The sequence below is a fragment of the Hipposideros armiger genome, unplaced genomic scaffold, assembly GCF_001890085.2.
Source record: "Hipposideros armiger isolate ML-2016 unplaced genomic scaffold, ASM189008v1 scaffold_924, whole genome shotgun sequence".
Lineage (NCBI taxonomy): Eukaryota > Metazoa > Chordata > Mammalia > Chiroptera > Hipposideridae > Hipposideros > Hipposideros armiger.
This window is the reverse complement of record NW_017732274.1, coordinates 260,903-272,404: the sequence shown is the minus strand read 5'-3', so window position 1 is coordinate 272,404 and position 11,502 is coordinate 260,903. Positions and strand designations below refer to the sequence as shown.

Sequence of the window (11,502 nt, the reverse complement as noted above, 5' to 3'; positions counted from 1 at the left end):
GGAGAGGGGGAGAGGGGGAGAGGGGGAGAGAGTGTCCATCACTCTGGGATTCTGGTTGAGGGATAAGATGCACTGTGGAATCTTTAGCCAGTATAAGGATTAAGGGAAGAGAGTATGTCTGTGAGAAGAGCAGAAAGAAGTCGGTTTAGATTCAGTCTGAGATGCCTGTGAGACTTCCAGCTAGGGATACCCAGGGGGCAGCAAGACAGGGATTTAAAGCCCCAGGAGGAAGCCAGGACCAGAGAGAGGGACTTAAAAATCTTACATATTATGGTGGTAGTTAAAATGGTAAGAGGGAAGAGACTGCTCAGAGTGAAATGAGCCGAGTGATTTAAGGGTAGGTTGAAAGGAGTTTAAGAAAGAGACCCAAGAAGGAATAGTTAGAAGGAAAGAACCAAAGGGAATGATGTCACAGAAGCCAAGCAAGCAGAATTCCCAAAAGGAGGGACTGGCCAAAACTTTCAAACGCAGCAAAAATTTAGTAAGATAAGGACTGACAATGTGAATCACACTGGCAACAGAAACGTACTGGGCCCAGACTCAGTGGAGGTGAGACAGAGATGTGCTGGTACAGCTGAAATGGGGCTGATCTAGGCAGAGTTTACCTTCAGTGCTCCCCCACCCACCATCCTTCTTTCTTCAACTTTTCCTACTCTTGTAATGTTCACCTCCCAGCATTTCTAATTTGCCTAATTCTATAGAAACAGGAAAGGGTTTGCTATCCCCTATTTGCACTTTATACAAACCGGTCCATCTTCTGTTCCCTAATTATTTGTACTTCCAATTTACCCTTAACTGGAAGAAATATCAGGTATAAAAGCAGATTGTGCCTGCCTCTTCCTGAGGACAGCCTGCTTTAATAACCTTAAGATACTTGGTAATGGTGATGGGGTGATCAAAGGGGGGGATTGATGGTTCTGTCCACTTCTAAGGGATCTTTTTGCTCCCTTGAAGGGCCTTTAGCTCAAGTTGCTGGAGGCCAATTTCCAGTAATTGTTTCTTGAAGATCTGAAGCCTACCTAGCAGGCTCGTTTCCTTCCTCTGGCCTCCTCTGGTTTCCTTGGCTAAGCTTAGCTCTGACCTTCCTTGAGCTTCCACTCTTACATCTGCTCAAAGATCTGCCCACAGCAGGCCCGGAATGCAGACCTCTCTTCCAGGGCCTTCACCCTCCCTTTGCCACCCCTGTGCTCAGCTCGACTTGTCCACATTTGATGATCCTGTTTCTGTGACCAGAACGGTCATTACAGCAATGGCTCTCAAATTTTAGTGTGCAGGCTGGGCTGGGGGGGCTTGTTAAAAATACTAGCAACCTTGCAACCAAAAGTCACTGACACACTATATCTGGATCAGGGCCTGGGAATCCACATCTTAAACCAGACTCCCAGGGGTTTCTATCTGACACTGCAGGTCAGGAGACCACAAAGAAATAAGATGAGAGTGAGCCACATAAAATATAACTCTGATTATCAGTCTAGCAGCTCAGCCTTTGGGCCCTTAGCACCCATGATAAAGGACAGACTGGTCCTCAGGAAAGGGAACTTTCAGAAGAGAGGTAGGAGGGACCTGGTTTGAAGGAGAGTTTAGGAATGTGGTAGGGTGCAGGCATTTCAGACTCTAGATATTTAATACATGAGTGTCTAAGACAGAAATCAATATGCTTGATATACTATGAAACTAACAAAAAAGAAAAATTATAAGGATGTGGTTTGGCCACAAGAAACAATAACAACATCAGGACTTTGACAATTTATGCTTGTCCCTTGCAGAACACGAATGATTACATTAAACTCTTTTCTAGTTCATTACTCCAATAGCACACATCTATTCACTTAAAAAAAGTAATGACAGCTAGATATCATACTTATTTGGAATAGACAGCACATGAAAATCGTGCCCTTTACCAAATAGGAAAAAATTGCAAAAAAACCATACTTCATGACATAAGAAGTCACTAGAAAGCAGTCCAATATTGCATAAAAGCATTACCTACAGGGTCTTTTTAAGACAGTATATTTTGAGACAATAAAAATGCAAAAGACAAGTTCTTTAACTAGACTTACTTCAGTGCTGAGAGCTAAAAGATAATCAGAATTCTGAGGGCTATACATCATCTGAGTCAGAGGATGAAAAGGAAGATTGGTTTGAACAAAGTTCTTTGCAAAATCGGATGATCTAAAGATTCTTCCTCCGTGACTTCCTCCAGACACCTCTGCTGTTAAAATCACCTGATTAGAAAGAAGAAAGCTCAGATTCAGGGTATAACACTATAAAAGCACAGGAAGTTCTTGCACCATTTTCACCAGACATTAGTTAAGAAAATTTTAGTTACCAATGTTAGAAGAGTTATAAAAACAGGTTAGTTGGTGTACCCCACTCAAGGATTAGTCTTATCAAAAAATATTATCCTGAATTAAGCTAGTACTTTATTCCTATGAACCTCAGCCTGGCCAGTTTGAGATTAGCCAGTTTCCCAAAGACTAAAATGTTGTCTTAAGGAGTATACATTGTAATAGTAAACAACTGCTTTGGACAAGGACCAAAAAAGAACTTGTGTGCTGAATTCCATTATTTTGTGATCTGTATTAAATTAATTGTAAAATATAATAAGAGTAAACTAAATATATTGCTGTGTATCACTGGATCATTCCAGCATTTACATCTGACAGCCTGCATGTGGTATCAAGCACAGCTCTATATATGCATTAATGAGTCTCACCTTTCCAGAGTTTTCAGGACCAATAGCCATGCCAAATTCAGTCCGAATGAAGGTGTTATTGATGAGATTTGTAATGTCCTTAAAGTTCTTTCCATAGTCCTCACTGAGAGGAAGAAAAATAAAGACAAATTTAGAATACAGTGATTGTAGACACTGTTGGGTTCCTTCCAGCTTGCATCCCCCTTTCACTGACTTTACTGGATCAAACTGCCCCCCGAATGGTCACCTGCCTCAGGGGAGCTGATTCCATCCCTAGTTCCAATGCTGGGCCTGATGAGCGTGAAGGAAATTCCACCTCCTCGCAGGTGATGGCGTCAGGAATGGGGGAGTGACCCAGGTTGAGGCAATAAAACAAAGGGGGAAATTTGGGATCTATTAGGAAACACATTTCCTCACCCTTCAGACAGCCACCTGACGAAATGGTCTGTCTTCCTTTAGACCAGTGGTTCTCAACCAGGGTATTTCTGCCTACGCACCCTACCCTCCAAGCAACCATTTGATAATTTCTGGAGACTTTTTTGATTATCACAACTCAGGGTTGGGTGCTACTGGCATCTTGTGGGTAGAGGCCAGGAATGCTGCTAAACATCCTACAGTGCACAGGGCAGTTCCACAACAATAAAGAATTATCTGGCCCCAAATGTCAGTGCCCAGGTTGAGAACTCCCAACACTGTAGAACAGCGGTTCTCAACCTTCCTAATGCCGCGACCCCTTAATACAGCTCCTCATGTTGTGGTGACCCCCAACCATAAAATTATTTTCGTTGCTACTCTATAACTGTAATTTTGCTACTGTTATGAATCGTAATGTAAATATCTTTTTGTTTTCTGATGGTCTTAGGCGACCCCTGTGAAAGGGTTGTTCGACCCCCAAAGGGGTCGCGATCCATAGGTTGAGAACTGCTGCTGTAGTATATGAATACAAAGCAAAGCCATTGCTATAGGCATTCTATTACAATGAGTGCATAACTTGAAGAAGTCACCGTAAGTGGAAAGCACTGCTGAGGCATGTCCAGGCTCCAGAGAAGCTGCGCCTATAACACTGGATTAGACTGATCGTGAAGCCTGTTCTTCCTCTGTATTTAGTTAGGAGCCAGTAACTCCTTACTATTTAAGCTAGTTTGAGTTGGGATCTCTGCTAAGTGTAACCAAAGGCCTCCTAACTAATCTATTCATGCAGAGTACTCATGATGAAGCTATAAGTTAAGCAGCAGGAGTCCTGAAGTTTCCCCCCCAGAAGTTACCATCCCTGGGAACATGTCCCTAACACATGGAGAATGTGAAACACAGCTAGGGAAACAAACACACTTAATCTCAGCTCTTGGGTTGTTAAAGCTTTTCCCAAAAGCTCATTCCAACAATATCTTTGAGAGATATTCAATTCCATGTTTAGATTCTGAATAATACAAGCAAAAAAATCAGTAGCTGTCTAACTCGGACAGGTTTAATACTATGTGCTGTTCTCTTAAAACATGATACAGATTGCTAAATCTTAATACTCATTAAATTTGAATATCCATCAGTGAAGACCACTGTATTGCAAGTTAGGTGTCCAGTAATGAACGCAATGTGCAGTAGCTTTCACTGATAGAATATATGACTTAAAAGATAGTACAACCTTGGTAGCAGCCTTGACAAATAAAGAATCCCAGAACCGAGAACATGAGAGACACAAAGGATTGAACAGAACATCTTATCAGACTCCCTCATTTCACAGACGAGGAGGTTCAAGGGGAGGCAATTTATCAAAACCCAGCCTGCTAATTAAGGGCAAAATTGAAACTATAATCAAATTCTTTTCAGTCTCAGCCCCAAACTAGAGGCAATTTTTAACTATTTGTGAGAAGTTTTTCCCTTACAACCTGCAGTCTTCCTCTGTTTTGCCAGGGCTTGTGGCCTGGCAGTAGCGATCAGCAAACAGAAACCGGAGTCAGTTGCAGAGGGAAGTATCTCTGAGCGTTTGTTTAGGTCCCTGACAGCATGCTAAAGTAAACTACATGTGACTTTAAGTTGTCTGAATGACTCTTCCCATCTCTTAGTACGTACACACAGAAAATTCCTAGATAAATAAAACACGGATTAGGCACCACCCAACAGATTCCTATATTATCTGCCACCCCCACTCCCCCTTTTTTGCTTTGAAGTACAAGAAGAGTTCTTATCTTCCTGACAGCAGTCCAAGAGATGTGCACAAACAATTCCAAGCTCTGCAGTGTACATATCATCAACAGTTCAGACAACCTTCCAGAGGGGCTGGCAGTGGCCTGATGATCACGAGCTTACAAATCTTCCCTCCTTCGTGATCTCCCCTGGGGAACCTTCACAAACCTGCTGGCAAGTATGCTGGCTTTTTAAGAACTTGGCGCAACAGACATATCCCTGCCCTTCAGAAACAGAGAGCAACATAAGCAAAACAAAAAAACATCTGCTACAACACTCTGGTAATTTAGCCAGTTAAACAAATGGGGCCCAATGGACTGGAGCAACCTGCCGACATAGGAGTGGGGTTCTGTTAAGGCCTCGCTGGGCTTAGGGATGCATTTTAATATAACACTTTATTTAAAGTAGCTTTACTTTCTATTAGCACTCAAAACATATGACAAAGAGGAAATCAATGAAACACCTTGAAAAACAAATCTACTTTTCAAATTCCAGATGATGATTAATAAGAGTAATGAACAGCAGTCAAATGAAAAATTAACAAAACTCTGTGAATCCATCTGCTTTAAAAACAAGTTATTTTTAATAACAATTCAATACATCAACCTTAATATCTGCTCTTTCTGACTACCCAAAATAAATTATCACTTTTGCATATATCTGTGGTGTCAACATGCATAGGACTATGCATGCACATGTTTAGAACTCAAGAAAATAGTGGTAGAATACAAATATTTTTGGAATAGAGCCTAATACCCCCAAAGAACAAGAAATATCTAGAAATTATTAAAATAAATGAAAAAAAAAAAAGAGAGAAGTGATCATCACATGGACTTCTGGTAAGATACAGCACCAACATTCCTCCAAGAGATGAAGCACTCAAAAGGGGGTTTTTCCAGGAGACTCACATGTTGACACTCAACCCAAATGTCAACAGACGAGAATCATACCCTTGTTCTTGAGCACTTTTCATTTTCATTTAAGATATATAGGAACTTGTGACACAAGTCACTTGACCTGCATAAATTTAATGAGATGTAACAGTAAAAGAATCCTACAGTACTTCAGAGGACCTTACGTGTTACCTTTCTCAACAATCAAGCAAGCATAGATATCCTCGTTTGGTTGGCTTTCAGGCATAACCACTCTCTATTTTTTAGTTCACTTTTGCCATGATTAAGTCACTCTACATTGCGACATAAAAACAACAAGGATGACAACAACTCTTAAAAAAAACAATAATTATAGTTTTGTAATTTTCACTAATTGTTAAAGCTTATGCAGTTGATTCTCATTATTTATGGATTTTGTATTTATGAATTTGCTTACTGGATAAAGTTTACGTGTAATCCCCAAATCAATACTCATGGCATTTTTGCAGACATGAGCAGGGCAAGGAAATACTTGAGTCACCCTGTTCCCAGCTAAGGGCCAGTGAGGGAGTGCTCTGCCTTCTCGTTTCAATTCTTATATTGTAAACAAGTGTCTTCTTCATGGTCTATTTAGTACCACACATTTTGTATTTTTGTGCTTTTACTGGTTTTGCTGTTTAAAATAGCCTCCAAGCATAGTGTTAAGTGCTGTTCAGTGTCCCTGAGCACAAGAAGGCTGCGATGTGCCTTGTGTGGAAAAAATGTTAGATAAGCTTGTTTTGGACATGAGTTAGTTGTGGGCTCAATGTTAAAGAATTAACAATCTATATTAAATAAGGTAACTTTAATCAGAAACACACATAAAACAAGGTTATGTATTGATCGGCTGACAAAAATGAATGTTGTGACGAGAGGTTTGTAGGAACCTAGCCCTGTATTTCCCTTACGAGAGATGGTTCAGTACTCACTCATTCAGTATTCATGCAGACTACGTAGAACATAATTACTGTCAGGAATGAGAATTGGTTGTACTGAGATTTTTAGTTAAAATATCAGTAGGGAGAATGTAGCTTATTAAAATGTGCCAAAGGAATCACTGACCTGAAATCATTTGCAGGTAAAATTGGCAGAATCTGAATTTACAATAAATTGAACTCCGAATACTGTAGTCTCTTTTTTACTCCAACTGTCTAAAGCAGTGAAAATTAAACCAACCATATCATTAAAAAGGCTATCATATAAGAGACGCCTTGGAGAAGGTAGGTGGCTTGCTGTACTTCGCTTCAATATCTATTGTATGCCTTTAAGTTATCCTTTTTTTAAAACCTCAATTAACGTCCTGAGAAACTTACATGAACTATGGAATAAACTTTGATGTGAAATCTCTTAGAGATTCCCTTATTAATTTCCAAAACTTCAACAACTGTCATTAGGAAACAAAAATCACAAATAAAATAGCACAGCAATTCTGTGGTAATTAGATACAGAATTCTGGTATAGATAATGCTTTCATGTGCTTCACTAAGTTGATCTCACAAAAGGCCATAAAACAAAAGGTACAAAACATCTTTTAGTTGCCAAAAATCAAATTATCATCTTAACTATTGCTAGTTTACTTCCTTTTTTACTTCATACATGCAATTGAGAAACAAATGTACTTTCCAATCTATTATATGAAAATTCCTTAACAGAGAATCAAAATTTGTACTATTCAAACACGACTGCTTTACTTTTTTTTTTTTAGCTGAGCCATCCTGCCACCTGTTGGCAGCTCAGCAGCAGCTCAGCTCAGGCTGGGACTCGAACCGCTGTTGCTGTTGCTCAGAGCTCACAATCTTGAGTAAGCTCTTAACCAGCTGAGCCACTCGGCCAGCCCCAAACATGACTCCTTTAAATTGAAGATATTAACATATTATTCAATTTTACCTAATCATTAATTCCTAAGGGTTTTATTTATTATTTTCCAAACCTTTCACCAATTCTTTTTGACACCCTAAGGACTAAATAAAGTCTACTCTGTCTAACTCAGCACAGGTAATAGAGACAACTTCCTTCTGTTCTTGTGAGCTTCCATGTTGTGCTTCTCAGAGCAAGTGGAGATTAGTTGCTTTTTATTTGAATCCCAAATGAACCTTTGACCACATAAGAAAGATAATCCAGTAAATAATCATTTAAAACTGTGAAAAACAGAAGAGTCTTCAGAGTGGATTCGACGGGCTTTTATTTTCTCAGTTGGGCAACCTCTGTATAGTCAGAACTCACTTTGATCTAACTGCTCCCTCCCTTTCCCATTTCTGAAGCAACATGTGCCTCTTGACTGTTAATGACATGTGTTCAACAACATGAGTCATATCAGGCCAGCCCAGCCCAGATGGAGAGTCAACGAGGCACATTTACAGCTTCTACCTAAACTCTGGAAGACTTTTTAATTCACAGCAAGGAGAAAATAATTAATACTCAAAATGACCTAGGTTAAAAAAAAAACACCAACAAAAAATACTGCTGTGCAACATGCAGAAAAAACACCTTAGTAACATGCCACTACACCAGAAACAAATAGGATTGTTCTTTAATAAAGTGCAGTTAGGGGTTTCTCACAGACTAGACAAACATAGGATGAAACAGGCTGAGTCAGATGGTGGTAGGTATTTAAACAGTAACACAGGGATACTGGTTTTGTTTTGTTTTTGGCTGACTTAAAGTAAGCACAACATTGAAAAGCAAAAGGATGAGAGAAAAAATCATGAAAAGACGTTTAACTCCTCAGGGGTCTGACTCAGGAACCCGTCATGTCCAGTTCTGGTCACAGGATAGAAGAGAAATGTATAGAATAAAAAGTGAATTCAGAAGGCAAGCAAAAAAGTGGCTGAAACAACAGGTACTGTATGAAGATAATTCAACCTGGAAAGGAGGAGTTCGGCAAATAGCCTTCAAATCAAATGGGGGTCAATCAGAGAAGTTTTCATTTGCTACTAAAAAGTGAACTGAAATTAGCATCCTCTATGACACATTTACATGATATTTATCAGAGCAGCATTAACAGTGAAAAAAATTAGCTACAACCTAAACGTCCAAGAGAATAATGACTAAATAAATCCTGTCAATCTAATTAAAATGATAGGCTGCTAGCAGAGGGGATAGTATGAGCACTGCCAATCAGAATGGATATGAGTCGTAAAGCCAGCTGCATGCTGGTAGGGGCACCCATAGAAGCCATGGAGGCATCTGGGGGCAGACAATCAGTTTTTACCAACTGGCATGAAAGGCTTTTCATTTTAACAGCTGGTACAGCAGTGCCAGTACATCCTGGTTACATGCCATCACTAGCTGCTTACATGGCAGCAGCTAACCCCACCAAGTTCTTACGCCAGGCACTGCAAAGCATAACTCACAATAGGCCTAAGGTGGCCTTTAGTATCATCTTTCTTGTACAGATGACAAAACAGACTTGGGAGGCGGGAGGTTAAACGACTTGTCCAAGTTCATTCTGCTTATAAATGACAGTGCTGAGGTTCAATCCCACGCCTATTTGCCAACAAAACCTGGCAACTTTATGCTGTAACCATGTTGCTTCCCAAGACTATGTAGCCATATGATATAATATTAAAGGGGAAAATCAAGATAAGTGTAAATAGATTAAGATTACACTCGACATTAGGGTGAACTTTTCCTTCCCTTTGAGATTTCCAAATGTTTTATAATACGGTTGTATTGCTTTTATAATGAAAGATAAATTGATAAGAGAGACTGTATAGCATAAGGAAAAATTTTATGAAAGCAAGGTTTCTTAAACACTGGAGTTACTGAAGTTACAATTTTTTATGCATTTTTTTTTTTTGCCTCCCAAACAGGATACCTTTCACCTATCTGATGGTTCAACTATTTTTCTAATTGAATAAACAAAATAACCTATGAATTATAGTCCTTTCTAGCTCTAGAATTCTACAGTACATTGTCAATTCTTATCAAACAAATAAAAAAAAATATCATCAGTCTAAAAATTATAGAGAAGCCAAGGCATTCATTCATTCAGTTAGTATGGACTGCCTGCCTACTACATGTCAGTCGTTTGGCTAGTAGCTGGAGAACCCCAAGTTAGTCAAGAACCTTGCCTTTATGGAGCTTACAGCAATTCTAAGATGGCAATTCCTTCTTGGCCTATTTTTAAACCAACATTCCTGTGCTGAGAGGCAGAGAGCAATGGCTCCAGGCTCAGGAACAGCAGTCAAGCATCACGCCTACTGGAGAACAGAGGCTGGGCTGACCCATCTCAGAACTTCAACATGGGTTCATTCCCACCTGGGCCAAGATCAACAGTCAAATAAAGAACTCTGAGAAAGTACAATGGCTGCTGGAAGACCCCTTGACCCTGGAGGTAGTTTTTATGTCTTCTGCTAGGATGCCATATTTCTTTAGATCCCTTGGGGGAAAAGGGGATAGGCACAAACTGAGAAGTCAATCAGCAATTTCCTTACGGTTAAGGAAAAGAACCTACTATTTAATCAAGTTGTACCTTTGAGAAGACAAGTCTAAAACTTTGTGAATGGCATAGTACAGCTTATGGCTCCAGAATATACGTTCTACCATTATTATCAACGTGAACACTGCCAGGTACTTTGGTAGGTTTTCTGACCTGAGAACCTCCTCCTGATCTAGAAACAATCTGTTTGGGGCTCAAAATGTTAGATAAATACATTCACTTGGAAGGTACAGTGAGAATTGTTACTTCAGGGATATGAAATCTATTTTGTGCTCATAAAAGATATTTGAACTCCATGCTACCTTCCCACAAATAAATATCCATTTAAATTAATAAACACACACCCCTCTAGACTCTTCCTCCATCTTCTTTTATTGTTTTGCCACCTAGTCAGGTCAACCTAATCTCATTGGAACTAGATTTCTTTTCATACCTCTTCAGATTGCCAAGTAAATATTTAAAAGTGTGCTGAATGTGACAGTTTGGTGAAAATTGCAGATGGCTAGATCTTTTAAATCAACTATTAAACTCCATCATGTCTGGTAAACTGTATATTCACAATATGTTAATCAATGCCCCAACCACATATTATGCATCTCACCTTCGATAGAGCTTGGACTGTCCGAAAGTCATAATTACCAGTGGTACATGGAAGGTAGTCAAGACTAAAATGATCTGGAGAGAGACAAAAGTATTCAGTCAGTAAAAAAGGTAGTCCAACTGCTTGTCTGTGATGGGATTAAATCAACATCTGAAAGGTTGCCAGCAGCCCTGCTTTGTCGTAGCCTATCTTGTAATGTGTTAGAAAACCAAGAAGAACCAAGTTACTAGGGCTTGCAATGATTAAAGGTCTCAACTTCTTCTGTTGAGTGGTCCCATTTTACCTACACTTGAGACACTGAGGCAGAGCTAATCAACTACACATTACAATAAAGGAAGGCTTCAACTATTTGTATCTATATTGTTGTAAAATATTCTCAGGCAAGAATCGTCTCTTCCTGCTTAGAGACTAGAACAGTGTGGGTGCTGTAACAGAGGTCACTGTGTCCCATATATCTATCTCTCCTTTTCTACTTCTCCCTGTTAGTTCTCCATGAAATTAATTTCTTAAATAAATATTTTTTTAGATAAAAATATGCATGATGAAAAGATTCTGATAGATTAGTGCAAGAGGCTAAGAAGTCTCAAATAGCCATATAACAAGAAATCTCGTAGATACCAACTATCTTAAATAAATGGACAACTCATGGAAATTAGAGTACAACTCAAATTTT

General features: G+C 39.4%; 1 protein-coding gene across 3 annotated transcripts in view; it reads right to left on the bottom strand.

Moving 5' to 3' along the window:
- The window catches only part of SORT1 (sortilin 1), a 62,232-nt gene that overhangs the window by 28,624 nt on the left and 22,106 nt on the right, over positions 1–11,502 (bottom strand). For all 3 annotated transcript variants that reach the window (XM_019630581.1, XM_019630579.1, XM_019630580.1), the window contains 3 exons: positions 10,830–10,903; positions 2,717–2,819; positions 2,061–2,225 (listed from right to left, as the gene is read on the bottom strand). In XM_019630581.1, coding sequence (XP_019486126.1) covers positions 2,061–2,225; positions 2,717–2,819; positions 10,830–10,861 — 300 coding nt within the window. In that variant the 5' untranslated portion in view covers positions 10,862–10,903. The remainder of the gene's footprint in view (positions 1–2,060; positions 2,226–2,716; positions 2,820–10,829; positions 10,904–11,502) is intronic.